Below are 20427 nucleotides of genomic sequence, written 5' to 3'. Positions count from 1 at the left end.
CTTGGATTGGCGCTGTACATTGAGAGGCGAGTGTGGCCTAACCTTGACGGAGACGGTATCCGGATCCACCCTGATATCGAGGACTAAGGACTGTGTCTAATGTGTAGCTTGTAAGGCTTCTGCCCTTGCGCCTCTCCTTGTGTGTGTCTGGGTCGCATTTTGCCCTGGGCCTGGAATATTGTCTGCAGATTCTTGTCATAAGTGAGCGACAAACATTGTGTCTGGGGATGGTCTGGGGATTTACCAGGCGGGAGTATCCTGATTTGTATACAGGTGTACGTATCAGTATATATGTGCCTGCGAGTATATGGTCTATGTCTTATTATAAGATTTTATATAGATATATGCATTTATACACACACGTATCTAATGTATGTGCGTGTGATTCTGTGCATATCTGTACATATGTTGATAGGTGTGCGCGAGTATACATGAATGCGTCTACACGTGTATGCTTATGTATTCAAAATAAACGTGTTTGCATACGTCACTGCGTCTGTCCGTGTGTTGATAAATGTCGACGTTACACCGTCTGGACAAACGTCAAGAGCACCTGTAGGCGCTCACCTCGCCACCTTCTGGGTGTGCGTCCAGCCTCCCCCCGCGTACCCCGGTCCTGTGCGCTCCTCAGACTCCTCTCCCGCATTGTCCCAGCTGAGCCCCCTCCGCCCCCTCCCTGGCAGCATCACTGGCTGCGTCTGCGAGGGAGCTGGGAGGGGGAGCGGCGGGCTCTGGCAGCGGGCGCCAGTGATTACCTCTCCTGTCTTCCCTTCACCCTGGACCCCCTCCCACCTGCGCCCGCTCTCAATGGCGGCCATCCTGCCACAGTGACCATGGAGGGAAACACGGCGCAGGACATGGCAGGTCAGTAATGCTGCAGCCGTCTGTGTCTCCCCCCCCCCCACCCCACTGTCCCTTCCTTTGCTTCCTCCTCAACTCCAATCTCCCTACAATTAACATCTTCTCGCCCCCCCCTACCCTCCCCCCAACAGTATGTCTTAATCTACACATGTATTCACATGTACTCATATTTTGAAAGCAGTACAAATGCAGCAAAACCTATTAGGCAAATTTTGCTGTTGCTCGATCATATCTTTTTCATTCTCTTTCCTTTATCGGTTTCACTCCCTCTCGTCTCTTTTTTAATTCATCTCCGTTGGTCTTTCTCTGCCCCCCTCACGTGCCCGGTCTCACTCCCCATATCTCCGTTCTGTCTCCCTCTTTACCTTTCTGTCTTTCTGCCCCGTCCCTCTCTTTCGTTTCCGTTCTCCTTCATCTTTAGCTCCTTTCTTATGTCACACTCCTTCTCGCTTTTCTTCTTCATTCTCTCTTTCTTCTCTCCCATCTCTCTTATCTCTCGCAAGTTCGCTGTCTCCCGCTCTTTCCCACCGATTTGTTAGGTAGTTTATCTCTCCTTTCTCGTTTATTCTCTCCCTCCAGCTCACCTGCTATTGATGTTTTCTCCTCAACTCTAACTCTACATTCTTCTATGTTTCTCTTCTCTTTCATTCTCTCTCACTCTTCGCTACTTAGTAAGCGTTATATATATGTAAATACTTACCTCTTCGCCCTTTCCCTGGCTTTCCTCGCCCTTGTTTCGCCTTCCATTCTACCATTTGCGGCACTCTACCGACCCCTAGAACTCTTGCAGACTTTCGCTCTTTCCTTCTCAGCATCCCTCTACCATCTCTATCTTTCAGTTCCTCGTCCCCTTCTCGCTTTCATTTGTGTTTTTTAATATTTCTCCCGACCCCCTTCTCCTTCACTTTTTTCTTCCAGTCGCCCTATTCGGGTCCTTCCGTCTGCTACGAGACTCCTACCTTGGCCCTGCACCTGCAGCCATATTATCATAAGCCCCTGACCTCTCCATAGCTGGTACCACGTGACCCTCCGACCTCTATTTTATTCCATTCCTTTCATTTCTGCGCTCTTTACAGAATACACACAAGGTCAAGAAATAGAAAATAGAACTCCTTAAAATTAGCCATCAAGCCCCCTCCGCCATCACCTCCCACACACGGTAGAAAGATCTGCATTCTACTAAATTAATTTACTGCCGCCCCCTTTGCACGGACCAGGCGGTATCAGCAGCACTGCCCCACAAGGTGGCGCTCTGCTGCAGTAGCAGCTTCGTGATCCACAGAGGGCCTTTCAGGTAAAAAGCATAATTATTTACTAGCCGGGCTGCAGGCAGCAAGCACACTGCGACAAACACCCATGCTTTTTAAATGGAAAAAAAACGTTCATACTCGCCTCAAATTAATTCAGATCGTAAATGGGGAGAGCGGGAGAGCAGTAGAGCAGAGACATGACATATACACTTAACATACATCCAACCTCATGGTCAGGCACAAGTCCTAGAAAAAGAAGCGGGAGACTAACCAAGTTAGGCAGTGTGCAAATGACACCATGGAGCGTGACATCGCAGGTATCTTCCCAGGATGTGACATCGCAGGAAGTGACATCACAACCCATGACCTCACAGAAAGTGACATCACAAGGAGTGACATCGGATCTTAAAACTTCACAAATATGTTTAGCAGGTCTCTCATGAGTACATTTGAGTGCATTAAAAGATTTAACAAATCTGATTTTACATTGGGGTTGTGCCAAAAAAGTAATGCAACCCTGACGAAAATTGGGATCTCAACTTATCCATTTATTTGTTAAAAACTCTTCCACGAAGAAATTGGTACCATTAAATCTATTCTGCTCAATTGCTAGCAAAGTCTGCGTTCTAAAATATTTCATGGGATTAAGGCACCTGCTGTAGAGATCTTTCTGTCCCCAGGAAATCTAATGGAATAATAATAATAGACTGGTAACTCCTGGAGTTAACACATTTGCTGGAGAGATCTCTGTTTTATCTAGTCGCAATTTTGAATCAAATTAGCATAGAGGGTTAATATGTCTCCTGTAAAGCACATCATGTAATATGCAGATGACAGATTTTAATTAATGTAGCCAAGTAAGTGGGTTACTGCTTTTATACCCGAGATAGTTTTGTTACTTGCAGCTCATAAATTGTAATTCTTCTAATAAAGCACAGTGAGCTATGAAGGATATGCGACTGCTACACCTTGTAACCCTCACCGTTTTATGTAATCCAGTACATTGATTTACACACTTGCATGATTTATTGTGTGTGTATAATGTGTACGTGTGATGTAAAGCACTCTGACATCCTGCATCCAGATAACTAGCACTATAAAAGAAATACAATAAAATAGTAGTATTTAAATTGTTATTTGTGTAAATACTGTGACAAACCAGCAAATCTGACATCTTATAGTGTGTGCATTTCTCTTATATTCAGGAACTGAATAAAGTCAAAAGCAAAAGCTGACTCTATCTCATACTCAAAGAAAAGATTGCAATTGGCAGGAATTTGGGATTATTGTTGAAAATGAGGGCTAACTTCCTGGGGCTCTTTCTATTCAGACTTCCATTCTTAGATACAATTTATGTACAGCCTAGGTAATGAAAAATCTCAGAGAAAGTTGATTTCGTATACTGTGCTCGTAGTCCTTAAACATCCAATCCGGAATATAGGGTTTTTTGTCCTGCAGTGTAACACAATCTCAGCTCCTAACAGTGATTATAGCGAAGATAAAATGGGCCCTGCGACTGTAATTCACTGCCTGATCCTAAAATGTCTCCCTCCATGAAGTCACCTCTTTCGTGTTAAGTAACAGTAACATAATTATCATTTATCTGTAGATAATATATGGGTGCCTGTAATCCATGTATAAAAGCTGGTCTCCAATTTCCAGGTGACTTATGTTGTCTATAGTCATCTATAACAAAGAAAGGACAAAGCCACTCTACTGTAATACTTATTATAGTTGAGTTCTGATGCCATAATGCCTGCTGCCAGAGACAGCTGTCAAGGGTAAAGGCAATTCACCAAGCATAATTAAATCTGCATCCATTTTTCCATATGAACAGTGATAAGTAGAAAACAGATATTGATGGTAACCTATTTATGTTTTGCACGCATTAGATTACTATATGAAAGAAAGAATCTCTCTGCATGTTTCTGTACAGTGCCGTGTTATTTTTAAAATCTGACTCGTATTTACTGAATCTAATATCTTTTTGCAACAAATATCTTACTTCTTTTTGTGTGTTTACTTTAGTATTACATATTCTAGTTCTAGCCTTCATGTTTGCAAATATCCCATCCCTTTCATATGAAAGAGCAAAGCACCAGGGATGTAAGTGATTTTTGGGAAAGGTGATGATGTGGCCATTTATTAATAGGGAATAAAGGAACCCCTACTGTAAATTTTAGGGATATTGCAAATCACCTCAGAGTTCCCTGTCATTATAAAAGAACTCTACCTTCGGTCTAGTTTCTCTATGGACACAGAACTCCTTGACAACTTGCAATACTTTTATAATGTATGGCAGGGTATTTTTTATTTCATATATAGTCAGAAAACAATACCTAAACTCGGCTAAGCAAATACGTTCTTTGTAAACTTTTGTGAACAAATATCAGTTGATTAGCTTTTCTGACTTTGGTTTGGGCTGCCATCATTCTCAGGGAAAAAAAACTAGCCCTTTTTTAAGGATGGGCATATGGTACTTAAATTAGATTTTATGTAAATTTATTTGTATTCATTTATGACAATGACATTTCTGCCTTTGTTTACTTGAGTTATTATCCAGGAGTCAGTTAGGCGGCACAAGTACACTTTTTAAAGTAACCTTTTCTTTTATTTCAGAATGTATTGGAAAGGGAGAACAATATTGGTTTTGCCTTATTATTCTTTATTTTTTGTACACCAGTGGCGGGTGAGAAAACTTTATCTATTTCATTCCATATCGTGATGACTGACGGGCATTATCAAAACATATGTTGATGTCTGCCCCTGTCGCTCTGCATCCGGGGCAAGTGGATCTACCGGCCGTGTACATTTTACACCGGGATGCCAGATTAAGGTACACCAGGTGTAGGACAATGAATTGAATATATTGAAATCTGGTATTGAGTGGAATTTTATGAGGGTGTAAGCCTTTATCCCATTCCTTTTGTGCTAATATACGTCATATGACTGGTCTGTTTTTCATTTTACCCGTAGCTCAATTGGGGGGGATTGCAGGGGTTTTATGTGGTGGCTTGTCCGATTAGGTATGGCTTTAAATAGCCAGGAAACCAGTTATCTACAATCTTCTATTGTATATAATGCATGCAGGAGAGGGTGGGCAGGCGGCACTATGTGGGCTATGTCCCAGATTTCGTTAAGGGCCCCTATGAAGCGTCTGTCAAAAACTGACCTGCTGGAAGGTCAAATTGCTTAACTAGTAGATTAAATGTGGCGAGAGTTCCACCTTGGAATAGATCTCGGACACAGTTCAGTCCTCAGTTATCCCAGGCATCCACAGAAGTGGATGTAATCCACTTTCTGAAACAGCGGAAACTTTGCAAAGGGATCTCTGGGGCATGGTTTACAGCTGCGGGGAAGAACTTTAAAGCCCTCTGGTAGGTTTCATGAGCTATACATAGCAGATCGTTGGATTGTTTGTAGAGAGGTTTTAGATAGGATGGACTCTCAGACTAAATTTATGATTGGCTTTTGTGAAGGAGGTCCCTCCTTATGTAGTGATCTGCCAGCGAGCCAATGGGAGGGTCATTGAAGCTGAGCTGCTAAATAACAATGTTCAAAATCCGGGACTCTTGAGGCCATCACAATCTATTGGGAACTTCAATTTAAACAACTCTACTCTGCACTGCCCTTTACTTCATATTAGGTCTCCCATCATTCCATGCAGTGTATGGAAAATACTTCTGGCTACACGGAGAGGCAGATTAGTTAAGTAATAAACAGATGTGCAGACTCTCATGAGTTTCCAGTGGTAGGAGCCGTCATGGCCTTCCAGGAGGGACTGAGCACCACACTGGCTAGCATGCCCCATTCCTAGCACCCCTAGCAGCATGGGAGACCACCCATCCTCCCCTTGGATCAATGTACATGATCAATGCATCTTGCTCTGTGGGAGCTTTTTGTGTGTTTAGGTGGCAGACCAGAGCGGCGTTATAGTCAGACCGTAAAACAATGTTGTACAATGTTGCAACATTTATTTGTTTGTTAATTTGTTACATCAGGATAGTGTTGGGAGAAGGAGCTGAGAGCCCCTGGTGTTGAATGGCAAACTTGCCATAATCTGAGTATCCCGTCCGGGATATCAGAGGAGGAGCTCTGACTAACTCATCTCTGCTTTCCAGTCATGGAGGAGAGAGGAGGGGGACCTCTGGCTGACTCACCTCAGCCATCCATTCCTGGAGGTCAGAGGAGGAGCTCTGACAGACTCACCTCAGCCTTCCGTTCCAGAGGTCAGAGGAGGAAGATCTCTGGCTGGCCCACCTCAATCTTCCATTCCTGGAGGTCAGAGGGGAATCTCTGGGTGACTCACCTCAGTCTTCCATTCCTGGAGGACATAGGAAGAGCTCTGACAGACTCACCTCAGCCTTCCATTCCTGGAGGTCAGAGGGTAAACTCTTGCTGACTCACCTCAGCCTTCCATTCCTGGAGTTTAGAGGAGGAGCTCTTGCTGACTCACCTCAGCCCTCCATTGCTGGAGGTTAGAGGAGGAGCTCTGGCTGACTCACCTCAACCTTTCATTCCTGGAGGGTAGAGGAGGAGCTCTGGCTGACTCACCTCAGCCTTCTATTCCTGAGGGCAGATGAGGACCTCTGACTGACTCACCCAGCCTTCCATTCCTGGAGGTCAGAGGAGGAGCTCTGACAGACTCACCTCAGCCTTCCATTCCTGGAGGTCAGAGGGTACACTGTTGCTGACTCACCTCAGCCTTCTATTCCTGGAGGTTAGAGAAGGAGCTCTGGCCGAGTCCTCTCAGCCTTCCATTCCTGGAGGTCAGAGGGTAAGCTCTTGCGGACTCGCCTAAGCCTTCCATGGAGGTTAGAGAAGGAGCTCTTGCTGACTCACCTCAGCTTTTCATTCCTGGAGGGTAGAGGAGGAGCTCTGGCTGAGTCACCTCAGCCTCCCATTCCTGGAGTTCAGAGGAGGAGCTCTGGCTGACTCACCTCAGCCTATCATTCCTTGAGGTCAGAGGGGGAGCTCTGGCTGACTCTCCTCAGACTTTCATACTTGGAGGTTAGAGGAGGAACTCTGGCTGACTCACCTCAGCCTTCCATTCCAGGAAGTTAGAGGAGGAGCTCCGGCTGGCCCACCTCAGCTTTTCAATCCTGGAGGCCAGAGGGGAATCTCTGGGTGACTCACCTCAGTCTTCCATTCCTGGATGTCAGAGAGGAAGCTCTGGGTGACTCACCTCAGTCTTCCATTCTTGGAGGTCATAGGAATAGCTTTGACTGGCTCACATCAGCCTTCCATTCCTGGAGGTCAGAGGGTAAGCTCTGGGTGACTCACCTCAGTCTTCCATTCCTGGAGGTCAGAGGAGGAGCGCTGGCTGACTCACCTCAGTCTTCCATTCCTGGAGGTCCGAGGAGGAGCTCTGACAGACTCACCCCAACCTTCCATTCTTGGAGGTTACAGGGGGAGCCCTGGCTGACTCACCTCAGCCTTCCATTCCTGGAGGTTAGAGGAGGAGCTCTTGCTGACTCACCTCAGCCTTCCATTCCTAGAGGTCAGAGGGGAAGCTCTGGGTGACTCATCCAGCCTTTCATTCCTGGAGGTTAGAGGAGGAACTCTGACTGACTCACCTCAGTCTTCCATTCCTGGAGGTCAGAGGAGGAGCGCTGGCTGACTCACCTCAGTCTTCCATTCCTGGAGGTCCGAGGAGGAGCTCTGACAGACTCACCTCAGCCTTCCATTCCTGTAGGTCAGAGGGTAAGCTCTTGCTGACTCACCCCAGCCTTCCATTCTTGGAGGTTACAGGGGGAGCTCTGGCTGACTCACCTCAGCCTTCCATTCCTAGAGGTTAGAGGAGGAGCTCTTGCTGACTAACCTCAGCCTTTCATTCCTGGAAGATAGAGGAGGAGCTCTGGCTGACTCACCTCAGCCTTCTATTCCTGAGGGCAGATGAGGACCTCTGACTGATTCACCCAGCCTTCCATTCCTGGAGGTCAGAGGAGGAGCTCTGACAGACTCACCTCAGCCTTCCATTCCTGGAGGTCAGAGGGTACGCTCTTGCTGACTCACCTCAGCCTTCTATTCCTGGAGGTTAGAGAAGGAGCTCTGGCCGAGTCCTCTCAGCCTTCCATTCCTGGAGGTCAGAGGGTAAGCTCTTGCGGACTCGCCCAAGCCTTCCATGGAGGTTAGAGAAGGAGCTCTTGCTGACTCACCTCAGCCTTTCATTCCTGGAGGGTAGAGGAGGAGCTCTGTCTGACTCACCTCAGCCTACCATTCCTGGAGGTCAGAGGGGGAGCTCTGGCTGACTCTCCTCAGCCTTCCATACTTGGAGGTTAGAGGAGGAACTCTGGCTGACTCACCTCAGCCTTCCATTCCAGGAAGTTAGAGGAGGAGCTCTGGCTGGCCCACCTCAGCTTTTCAATCCTGGAGGCCAGAGGGGAATCTCTGGGTGACTCACCTCAGTCTTCCATTCCTGGATGTCAGAGAGGAAGCTCTGGGTGACTCACCTCAGTCTTCCATTCTTGGAGGTCATAGGAATAGCTTTGACTGGCTCACGTCAGCCTTCCATTCCTGGAGGTCAGAGGGTAAGCTCTGGGTGATTCACCTCAGTCTTCTATTCCTGGAGGTCAGAGAAAGCGCTCTGGCTGACTCACCTCAGGCTTTGGTTTCCAGACGTCAGAGGTGAAGCTTTGACTGACTCACCTCAGTCTTCCATTCCTGGGGGTCAGAGGAGGAGCGCTGGCCGACTCACCTCAGTCTTCCATTCCTGGAGGTCCGAGGAGGAGCTCTGACAGACTCACCCCAACCTTCCATTCTTGGAGGTTACAGGGGGAGCCCTGGCTGACTCACCCCAGCCTCTATTCCTGGAGGTTACAGGGGGAGCTCTGACTTACTCACCCAGCCTTCCATTCCTGGAGGTCAGAGGAGGAGCTCTGACAGACTCACCTCAGCCTTCCATTGCTGGAGGTCAGAGGGTAAGCTCTTGCTGACTCACCTCAACCTTCTATTCCTGGAGGTTAGAGAAGGAGCTCTGGCTGACTCAACTCAGCCTTCCATTCCTGGAGGTCGGAGGGTAAGCTCTTGCTGACTCGCCTCAGCCTTCCATTCCTGGAGGTTAGAGGAGGAGCTCTTGCTGAGTCACCTCAGCCTTTCATTCCTGGAGGGTAGAGGAGGAGCTCTGGCTGACTCACATCAGCCTTCCAGTCCTGGAGGTTAGAGGAGGAGCTCTTGCTGATTCACCTCAACCTTCCATTCCTGGAGGTCAGGAGAGGAGCTCTGGCTGACTCACCTCAGTCTTCCATTCCTGGAGGTCAGAGGTGTAGCTCTGACTGACTCACCTCAGCCTTCCATTCCTGGAGATCACAGGGGGAGCTCTGACTGACTCACCTCAGCCAACCCTTCCTGGAGTTCAGAGGAGGAGCTCTGGCTGACTCACCTCAGCCTGCAATTCCTGGAGGTCAGAGGGGGAGCTCTGGCTGACCCTCCTCAGCCTTCCATACTTGGAGGTTAGAGGAGGAACTCTGGCTGACTCACCTCAGCCTTCCATTCCTGGAATTTACAGGAGGACCTCCGGCTGGCCCATCTCAGCTTTTCATTACTGGAGGCCAGAGGGGAATCTCTGGGTGACTCACCTCAGTCTTCCATTCCTGGAGGTCAGAGACGAAGCTCTGGGTGACTCACCTCAGCATTCCATTCTTGGATGTCATAGGAAGAGCTCTGACTGGCTCACCTCAGCCTTCCATTCCTGGAGGTCAGAGGGTAAGCTCTGAGTGACTCACCTCAGTCTTCTATTCCTGGAGGTCAGAGGAAGCGCTCTGGCTGACTCACCTCAGGCTTAGATTTCCAGACGTCAGAGGGGAAGCTCTGGCTGACTCACCTCGGTCTTCCATTCCTGGAGGTCAGAGTAGGAGCGCTGGCTGACTCACCTCAGTCTTCCATTCCTGGAGGTCCGAGGAGGAGCTCTGACAGACTCACCTCAGCCTTCCATTCCTGTAGGTCAGAGGGTAAGCTCTTGCTGACTCACCACAGCCTTCCATTCTTGTAGGTTACAGGGGGAGCTCTGACTGACTCACCTCGGTGTTCCATTCCTGGAGGTCAGAGGAGGAGCGCTGGCTGACTCACTTCAGGCTTAGATTTCTAGACTTCAGAGGGGAAGCTCTGACTGACTCACCTCAGTCTTCCATTCCTGGAGGTCATAGGAGGAGCGCTGGCTGACTCACCTCAGTCTTCCTTTCCTGTAGGTCCGAGGAGGAGCTCTGACAGACTCACCCCAACCTTCCATTCTTGGAGGTTACAGGGGGAGCCTTGGCTGACTCACCTCAGCCTTCCATTCCTGGAGGTTAGAGGAGGAGCTCTTGCTGACTCACCTCAGCCTTCCATTCCTGGAGGGTAGAGGAGGAGCTCTGGCTGACTCACCCCAGCCTTCTATTCCTGGAAGTTACAGGGGGAGCTCTGGCTGACTCACCTCAGCCTTCTATTCCTGGAGGTCAGATGAGGACCTCTGACTGACTCACCCAGCTTTCCATTCCTGGAGGTCAGAGGAGGAGCTCTGACAGACTCACCTCAGCCTTCCATTCCAGGACGTTAGAGGAGGAGCTCCGGCTGGCCCACCTCAGCTTTTCAATCCTGGAGGCCAGAGGGGAATCTCTGGGTGACTCACCTCAGTCTTCCATTCCTGGATGTCAGAGAGGAAGCTCCGGGTGACTCACCCCAGCCTTCTATTCCTGGAGGTTACAGGGGGAGCTCTGACTGACTCACCCAGCCTTCCATTCCTGGAGGTCAGAGGAGGAGCTCTGACAGACTCACCTCAGCCTTCCATTCCTGGAGGTCAGAGGGTAAGCTCTTGCTGACTCACCTCAACCTTCTATTCCTGGAGGTTAGAGAAGGAGCTCTGGCTGACTCACCTCAGCCTTCCATTCCTGAAGGTCGGAGGGTAAGCTCTTGCTGACTCGCCTCAGCCTTCCATTCCTGGAGGTTAGAGCAGGAGCTCTTGCTGAGTCACCTCAGCCTTTCATTCCTGGAGGGTAGAGGAGGAGCTATGGCTGACTCACCTCAGCCTTCCATTCCTGGAGGTTAGAGGAGGAGCTCTTGCTGATTCACCTCAGCCTTCCATTCCTGGAGGTCAGGAGAGGAGCTCTGGCTGACTCACCTCAGTCTTCCATTCCTGGAGGTCAGAGGTGGAGCTCTGACTGACTCACCTCAGCCTTCTATTCCTGGAGATCACAGGGGGAGCTCTGACTGACTCACCTCAGCCAATCCTTCCTGGAGTTCAGAGGAGGAGCTCTGGCTGACTCACCTCAGCCTCCAATTCCTGGAGGTCAGAGGGGGAGCTCTGGCTGACCCTCCTCAGCCTTCCATACTTGGAGGTTAGAGGAGGAACTCTGGCTAACTCACCTCAGCCTTCCATTCCTGGAGGTTACAGGAGGACCTCCGGCTGGCCCATCTCAGCTTTTCATTACTGGAGGCCAGAGGGGAATCTCTGGGTGACTCACCTCAGTCTTCCATTCCTGGAGGTCAGAGAGGAAGCTCTGGGTGACTCACCTCAGCATTCCATTCTTGGATGTCATAGGAAGAGCTCTGACTGGCTCACCTCAGCCTTCCATTCCTGGAGGTCAGAGGGTAAGCTCTGAGTGACTCACCTCAGTCTTCTATTCCTGGAGGTCAGAGGAAGCGCTCTGGCTGACTCACCTCAGGCTTATATTTCCAGACGTCAGAGGGGAAGCTCTGGCTGACTCACCTCGGTCTTCCATTCCTGGAGGTCAGAGTAGGAGCGCTGGCTGACTCACCTCAGTCTTCCATTCCTGGAGGTCCGAGGAGGAGCTCTGACAGACTCACCTCAGCCTTCCATTCCTGTAGGTCAGAGGGTAAGCTCTTGCTGACTCACCACAGCCTTCCATTCTTGTAGGTTACAGGGTGAGCTCTGAATGACTCACCTCGGTCTTCCATTCCTGGAGGTCAGAGGAGGAGCGCTGGCTGACTCACCTCAGGCTTAGATTTCTAGACTTCAGAGGGGAAGCTCTGACTGACTCACCTCAGTCTACCATTTCTGGAGGTCATAGGAGGAGCGCTGGCTGACTCACCTCAGTCTTCCATTCCTGGAGGTCCGAGGAGGAGCTCTGACAGACTCACCCCAACCTTCCATTCTTGGAGGTTACAGGGGGAGCCCTGGCTGACTCACCCCAGCCTTCCATTCCTGTAGGATAGAGGAGGAGCTCTTGCTGACTCACCTCAGCCTTCCATTCCTGGAGGGTAGAGGAGGAGCTCTGGCTGACTCACCCCAGCCTTCTATTCCTGGAGGTTAAAGGGGGAGCTCTGGCTGACTCACCTCAGCCTTCTATTCCTGGAGGTCAGATGAGGACCTCTGACTGACTCACCCAGCCTTCCATTCCTGGAGGTCAGAGGAGGAGCTCTGACAGACTCACCTCAGCCTTCCATTCCAGGAAGTTAGAGGAGGAGCACCGGCTGGCCCACCTCAGCTTTTCAATCCTGGAGGCCAGAGGGGAATCTCTGGGTGACTCACCTCAGTCTTCCATTCCTGGATGTCAGAGAGGAAGCTCCGGGTGACTCACCTCAGTCTTCCATTCTTGGAGGTCATAGGAAGAGCTTTGACTGGCTCACGTCTGCCTTCCATTCCTGGAGGTCAGAGGAGTAGCTCTGACAGACTCACCTCAGCCTTTCATTCCTGGAGGTCAGAGGGTAAGCTCTTGCTGACTCACCTCAACCTTCTATTCCTGGAGGTTAGAGAAGGAGCTCTTGCTGACTCACCTCAGCCTTCCATACCAGGAGGTTAGAGGAGGAGCTCTTGATTACTCACCTCAGCCTTTCATTCCTGGAGGGTAGAGGCGGAGCTCTGGCTGACTCACCTCAGCCTTCCATTCCTGGAGGTTAGAGGAGGAGCTCTTGCTGAATCACCTCAGCCTTCCATTCCTGGAGGTCAGAAGAGGAGCTCTGGCTGACTCACCTCAGACTTCCATTCCTGGAGGTCAGAGGAGGAGCTCTGACTGACTCACCTCAGCCTTCCATTCCTGGAGATCACAGGGGGAGCTCTGACTGAGTCACCTCAGCCATCCCTTCCTGGAGTTCAGAGGAGGAGCTCTGGCTGACTCACCTCAGCCTTCTATTCTGGAGGTCAGATGAGGACCTCTGACTGACTCACCCAGCCTTCCATTCCTGGAGGTCAGAGGAGGAGCTCTGACAGACTCACCTCAGCCTTCCATTCCTGGAGGTCAGAGGGTAAGCTCTTGCTGACTCACCTCAACCTTCTATTCCTGGAGGTTAGAGAAGGAGCTCTTGCTGACTCACCTCAGCCTTCGACTTCTGGAGGTTAGAGGAGGAGCTCTTGATGACTCACCTCAGCCTTTCATTCCTGGAGGGTAGAGGCGGAGCTCTGGCTGACTCACCTCAGCCTTCCATTCCTGGAGGTTAGAGGAGGAGCTCTTGCTGAATCACCTCAGCCTTCCAATCCTGGAGGTCAGAAGAGGAGCTCTGGCTGACTCACCTCAGTCTTCCATTCCTGGAGGTCAGAGGTGGAGCTCTGACTGATTCACCTCAGCCTTGCATTCCTGGAGATCACAGGGGGAGCTCTGACTGACTCACCTCAGCCAACCCTTCCTGGAGTTCAGAGGAGGAGCTCTGGCTGACTCACCTCAGCCTGCAATTCCTGGAGGTCAGAGGGGGAGCTCTGGCTGACCCTCCTCAGCCTTCCATACTTGGAGGTTAGAGGAGGAACTCTGGCTGACTCACCTCAGCCTTCCATTCCTGGAGGTTACAGGAGGACCTCCGGCTAGCCCATCTCAGCTTTTCATTACTGGAGGCCAGAGGGGAATCTCTGGGTGACTCACCTCAGTCTTCCATTCCTGGAGGTCAGAGAGGAAGCTCTGGGTGACTCACCTCAGCATTCCATTCTTGGATGTCATAGGAAGAGCTTTGACTGGCTCACCTCAGCCTTCCATTCCTGGAGGTCAGAGGGTAAGCTCTGAGTGACTCACCTCAGTCTTCTATTCCTGGAGGTCAGAGGAAGCGCTCTGGCTGACTCACCTCAGGCTTATATTTCCAGACGTCAGAGGGGAAGCTCTGGCTGACTCACCTCGGTCTTCCATTCCTGGAGGTCAGAGTAGGAGCGCTGGCTGACTCACCTCAGTCTTCCATTCCTGGAGGTCCGAGGAGGAGCTCTGACAGACTCACCTCAGCCTTCCATTCCTGTAGGTCAGAGGGTAAGCTCTTGCTGACTCACCACATCCTTCCATTCTTGTAGGTTACAGGGGGAGCTCTGACTGACTCACCTCGGTCTTCCATTCCTGGAGGTCAGAGGAGGAGCGCTGGCTGACTCACCCCAGGTTAAATTTCTAGACTTCAGAGGGGAAGCTCTGACTGACTCACCTTAGTCTACCATTCCTGGAGGTCATAGGAGGAGCGCTGGCTGACTCACCTCAGTCTTCCATTCCTGGAGGTCCGAGGAGGAGCTCTGACTGACTCACACCAACCTTCCATTCTTGGAGGTTACAGGGGGAGCCCTGGCTGACTCACCCCAGCCTTCCATTCCTGTAGGATAGAGGAGGAGCTCTTGCTGACTCACCTCAGCCTTCCATTCCTGGAGGGTAGAGGAGGAGCTCTGGCTGACTCACCCCAGCCTTCTATTCTTGGAGGTTACAGGGGGAGCCCTGGCTGACTCACCCCAGCCTTCTATTCCTGGAGGTTACAGGGGGAGCTCTGACTGACTCACCCAGCCTTCCATTCCTGGAGGTCAGAGGAGGAGCTCTGACAGACTCACCGCAGCCTTCCATTCCTGGAGGTCAGAGGGTAAGCTCTTGCTGACTCACCTCAACCTTCTATTCCTGGAGGTTAGAGAAGGAGCTCTGGCTGACTCACCTCAGCCTTCCATTCCTGGAGGTCGGAGGGTAAGCTCTTGCTGACTCGCCTCAGCCTTCCATTCCTGGAGGTTAGAGGAGGAGCTCTTGCTGAGTCACCTCAGCCTTTCATTCCTGGAGGGTAGAGGAGGAGCTCTGGCTGACTCACCTCAGCCTTCCATTCCTGGAGGTTAGAGGAGGAGCTCTTGCTGATTCACCTCAACCTTCCATTCCTGGAGGTCAGGAGAGGAGCTATGGCTGACTCACCTCAGTCTTCCATTCCTGGAGGTCAGAGGTGTAGCTCTGACTGACTCACCTCAGCCTTCCATTCCTGGAGATCACAGGGGGAGCTCTGACTGACTCACCTCAGCCAACCCTTCCTGGAGTTCAGAGGAGGAGCTCTGGGTGACTCACCTCAGCCTGCAATTCCTGGAGGTCAGAGGGGGAGCTCTGGCTGACCCTCCTCAGCCTTCCATACTTGGAGGTTAGAGGAGGAACTCTGGCTGACTCACCTCAGCCTTCCATTCCTGGAATTTACAGGAGGACCTCCGGCTGGCCCATCTCAGCTTTTCATTACTGGAGGCCAGAGGGGAATCTCTGGGTGACTCACCTCAGTCTTCCATTCCTGGAGGTCAGAGACGAAGCTCTGGGTGACTCACCTCAGCATTCCATTCTTGGATGTCATAGGAAGAGCTCTGACTGGCTCACCTCAGCCTTCCATTCCTGGAGGTCAGAGGGTAAGCTCTGAGTGACTCACCTCAGTCTTCTATTCCTGGAGGTCAGAGGAAGCGCTCTGGCTGACTCACCTCAGGCTTAGATTTCCAGACGTCAGAGGGGAAGCTCTGGCTGACTCACCTCGGTCTTCCATTCCTGGAGGTCAGAGTAGGAGCGCTGGCTGACTCACCTCAGTCTTCCATTCCTGGAGGTCCGAGGAGGAGCTCTGACAGACTCACCTCAGCCTTCCATTCCTGTAGGTCAGAGGGTAAGCTCTTGCTGACTCACCACAGCCTTCCGTTCTTGTAGGTTACAGGGGGAGCTCTGACTGACTCACCTCGGTGTTCCATTCCTGGAGGTCAGAGGAGGAGCGCTGGCTGACTCACTTCAGGCTTAGATTTCTAGACTTCAGAGGGGAAGCTCTGACTGACTCACCTCAGTCTACCATTCCTGGAGGTCATAGGAGGAGCGCTGGCTGACTCACCTCAGTCTTCCTTTCCTGTAGGTCCGAGGAGGAGCTCTGACAGACTCACCCCAACCTTCCATTCCTGGAGGTTAGAGGAGGAGCTCTTGCTGACTCACCTCAGCCTTCCATTCCTGGAGGGTAGAGGAGGAGCTCTGGCTGACTCACCCCAGCCTTCTATTCCTGGAGGTTACAGGGGGAGCTCTGGCTGACTCACCTCAGCCTTCTATTCCTGGAGGTCAGAAGAGGACCTCTCACTGACTCACCCAGCTTTCCATTCCTGGAGGTCAGAGGAGGAGCTCTGACAGACTCACCTCAGCCTTCCATTCCAGGACGTTAGAGGAGGAGCTCCGGCTGGCCCACCTCAGCTTTTCAATCCTGGAGGCCGGAGGGGAATCTCTGGGTGACTCACCTCAGTCTTCCATTCCTGGATGTCAGAGAGGAAGCTCCGGGTGACTCACCCCAGCCTTCTATTCCTGGAGGTTACAGGGGGAGCTCTGACTGACTCACCCAGCCTTCCATTCCTGGAGGTTAGAGGAGGAGCTCTGGCTGACTCACCTCAACCTTTCATTCCTGGAGGGTAGAGGAGGAGCTCTGGTTGACTCACCTCAGCCTTCTATTCCTGAGGGCAGATGAGGACCTCTGACTGACTCACCCAGCCTTCCATTCCTGGAGGTCAGAGGAGGAGCTCTGACAGACTCACCTCAGCCTTCCATTCCTGGAGGTCAGAGGGTACACTGTTGCTGACTCACCTCAGCCTTCTATTCCTGGAGGTTAGAGAAGGAGCTCTGGCCGAGTCCTCTCAGCCTTCCATTCCTGGAGGTCAGAGGGTAAGCTCTTGCGGACTCGCCTAAGCCTTCCATGGAGGTTAGAGAAGGAGCTCTTGCTGACTCACCTCAGCTTTTCATTCCTGGAGGGTAGAGGAGGAGCTCTGGCTGAGTCACCTCAGCCTCCCATTCCTGGAGTTCAGAGGAGGAGCTCTGGCTGACTCATTCCTTGAGGTCAGAGGGGGAGCTCTGGCTGACTCTCCTCAGACTTCCATACTTGGAGGTTAGAGGAGGAACTCTGGCTGACTCACCTCAGCCTTCCATTCCAGGAAGTTAGAGGAGGAGCTCCGGCTGGCCCACCTCAGCTTTTCAATCCTGGAGGCCAGAGGGGAATCTCTGGGTGACTCACCTCAGTCTTCCATTCCTGGATGTCAGAGAGGAAGCTCTGGGTGACTCACCTCAGTCTTCCATTCTTGGAGGTCATAGGAATAGCTTTGACTGGCTCACATCAGCCTTCCATTCCTGGAGGTCAGAGGGTAAGCTCTGGGTGACTCACCTCAGTCTTCCATTCCTGGAGGTCAGAGGAGGAGCGCTGGCTGACTCACCTCAGTCTTCCCTTCCTGGAGGTCCGAGGAGGAGCTCTGACAGACTCACCCCAACCTTCCATTCTTGGAGGTTACAGGGGGAGCCCTGGCTGACTCACCTCAGCCTTCCATTCCTGGAGGTTAGAGGAGGAGCTCTTGCTGACTCACCTCAGCCTTCCATTCCTAGAGGTCAGAGGGGAAGCTCTGGGTGACTCATCCAGCCTTTCATTCCTGGAGGTTAGAGGAGGAACTCTGACTGACTCACCTCAGTCTTCCATTCCTGGAGGTCAGAGGAGGAGCGCTGGCTGACTCACCTCAGTCTTCCATTTCTGGAGGTCCAAGGAGGAGCTCTGACAGACTCACCTCAGCCTTCCATTCCTGTAGGTCAGAGGGTAAGCTCTTGCTGACTCACCCCAGCCTTCCATTCTTGGAGGTTACAGGGGGAGCTCTGGCTGACTCACCTCAGCCTTCCATTCCTAGAGGTTAGAGGAGGAGCTCTTGCTGACTCACCTCAGCCTTTCATTCCTGGAAGGTAGAGGAGGAGCTCTGGCTGACTCACCTCAGCCTTCTATTCCTGAGGGCAGATGAGGACCTCTGATTCACCCAGCCTTCCATTCCTGGAGGTCAGAGGAGGAGCTCTGACAGACTCACCTCAGCCTTCCATTCCTGGAGGTCAGAGGGTACGCTCTTGCTGACTCACCTCAGCCTTCTACTCCTGGAGGTTAGAGAAGGAGCTCTGGCCGAGTCCTCTCAGCCTTCCATTCCTGGAGGTCAGAGGGTAAGCTCTTGCGGACTCGCCTAAGCCTTCCATGGAGGTTAGAGAAGGAGCTCTTGCTGACTCACCTCAGCCTTTCATTCCTGGAGGGTAGAGGAGGAGCTCTGGCTGGCCCACCTCAGCTTTTCAATCCTGGAGGCCAGAGGGGAATCTCTGGGTGACTCACCTCAGTCTTCCATTCCTGGATGTCAGAGAGGAAGCTCTGGGTGACTCACCTCAGTCTTCCATTCTTGGAGGTCATAGGAATAGCTTTGACTGGCTCACGTCAGCCTTCCATTCCTGGAGGTCAGAGGGTAAGCTCTGGGTGACTCACCTCAGTCTTCTATTCCTGGAGGTCAGAGAAAGCGCTCTGGCTGACTCACCTCAGGCTTTGATTTCCAGACGTCAGATGTGAAGCTCTGACTGACTCACCTCAGTCTTCCATTCCTGGAGGTCAGAGGAGGAGCGCTGGCCGACTCACCTCAGTCTTCCATTCCTGGAGGTCCGAGGAGGAGCTCTGACAGACTCACCCCAACCTTCCATTCTTGGAGGTCAGAGGGTAAGCTCTTGCTGACTCACCTCAACCTTCTATTCCTGGAGGTTAGAGAAGGAGCTCTGGCTGACTCACCTCAGCCTTCCATTCCTGGAGGTCGGAGGGTAAGCTCTTGCTGACTCGCCTCAGCCTTCCATTCCTGGAGGTTAGAGGAGGAGCTCTTGCTGAGTCACCTCAGCCTTTCATTCCTGGAGGGTAGAGGAGGAGCTCTGGCTGACTCACCTCAGCCTTCCATTCCTGGAGGTTAGAGGAGGAGCTCTTGCTGATTCACCTCAACCTTCCATTCCTGGAGGTCAGGAGAGGAGCTCTGGCTGACTCACCTCAGTCTTCCATTCCTGGAGGTCAGAGGTGTAGCTCTGACTGACTCACCTCAGCCTTCCATTCCTGGAGATCACAGGGGGAGCTCTGACTGACTCACCTCAGCCAACCCTTCCTGGAGTTCAGAGGAGGAGCTCTGGCTGACTCACCTCAGCCTGCAATTCCTGGAGGTCAGAGGGGGAGCTCTGGCTGACTCACCTCAGCCTTCTATTCCTGGAGGTCAGATGAGGACCTCTCACTGACTCACCCAGCTTTCCATTCCTGGAGGTCAGAGGAGGAGCTCTGACAGACTCACCTCAGCCTTCCATTCCAGGACGTTAGAGGAGGAGCTCCGGCTGGCCCACCTCAGCTTTTCAATCCTGGAGGCCAGAGGGGAATCTCTGGGTGACTCACCTCAGTCTTCCATTCCTGGATGTCAGAGAGGAAGCTCCGGGTGACTCACCCCAGCCTTCTATTCCTGGAGGTTACAGGGGGAGCTCTGACTGACTCACCCAGCCTTCCATTCCTGGAGGTTAGAGGAGGAGCTCTGGCTGACTCACCTCAACCTTTCATTCCTGGAGGGTAGAGGAGGAGCTCTGGTTGACTCACCTCAGCCTTCTATTCCTGAGGGCAGATGAGGACCTCTGACTGACTCACCCAGCCTTCCATTCCTGGAGGTCAGAGGAGGAGCTCTGACAGACTCACCTCAGCCTTCCATTCCTGGAGGTCAGAGGGTACACTGTTGCTGACTCACCTCAGCCTTCTATTCCTGGAGGTTAGAGAAGGAGCTCTGGCCGAGTCCTCTCAGCCTTCCATTCCTGGAGGTCAGAGGGTAAGCTCTTGCGGACTCGCCTAAGCCTTCCATGGAGGTTAGAGAAGGAGCTCTTGCTGACTCACCTCAGCTTTTCATTCCTGGAGGGTAGAGGAGGAGCTCTGGCTGAGTCACCTCAGCCTCCCATTCCTGGAGTTCAGAGGAGGAGCTCTGGCTGACTCATTCCTTGAGGTCAGAGGGGGAGCTCTGGCTGACTCTCCTCAGACTTCCATACTTGGAGGTTAGAGGAGGAACTCTGGCTGACTCACCTCAGCCTTCCATTCCAGGAAGTTAGAGGAGGAGCTCCGGCTGGCCCAACTCAGCTTTTGAATCCTGGAGGCCAGAGGGGAATCTCTGGGTGACTCACCTCAGTCTTCCATTCCTGGATGTCAGAGAGGAAGCTCTGGGTGACTCACCTCAGTCTTCCATTCTTGGAGGTCATAGGAATAGCTTTGACTGGCTCACATCAGCCTTCCATTCCTGGAGGTCAGAGGGTAAGCTCTGGGTGACTCACCTCAGTCTTCCATTCCTGGAGGTCAGAGGAGGAGCGCTGGCTGACTCACCTCAGTCTTCCATTCCTGG

The 20427-nt window shown here is 51.8% G+C and overlaps 1 protein-coding gene across 3 annotated transcripts in view; it reads left to right on the top strand.

The window, feature by feature from the left end:
* The first annotated feature begins 560 nt into the window (after positions 1 to 560).
* Positions 561 to 20427, top strand: part of CCDC136 (coiled-coil domain containing 136) — a 247716-nt gene continuing 227849 nt past the window's right edge. For 2 of the 3 annotated variants that reach the window (XM_085653713.1, XM_085653714.1), the window contains exon 1: positions 689 to 864. In XM_085653713.1, coding sequence (XP_085509839.1) covers positions 834 to 864 — 31 coding nt within the window. In that variant the 5' untranslated portion in view covers positions 689 to 833. Of the gene's footprint in view, positions 865 to 20427 lie in introns of all 3 variants that reach the window. The other variant, XM_085653715.1, reaches the window with a different exon arrangement.

Source organism: Triturus cristatus, chromosome 4_1 (assembly GCF_964204655.1).
Source record: "Triturus cristatus chromosome 4_1, aTriCri1.1, whole genome shotgun sequence".
NCBI classification, from domain to species: Eukaryota; Metazoa; Chordata; class Amphibia; order Caudata; family Salamandridae; genus Triturus; species Triturus cristatus.
This window is presented reverse-complemented; position numbering and strand designations above follow the sequence as displayed.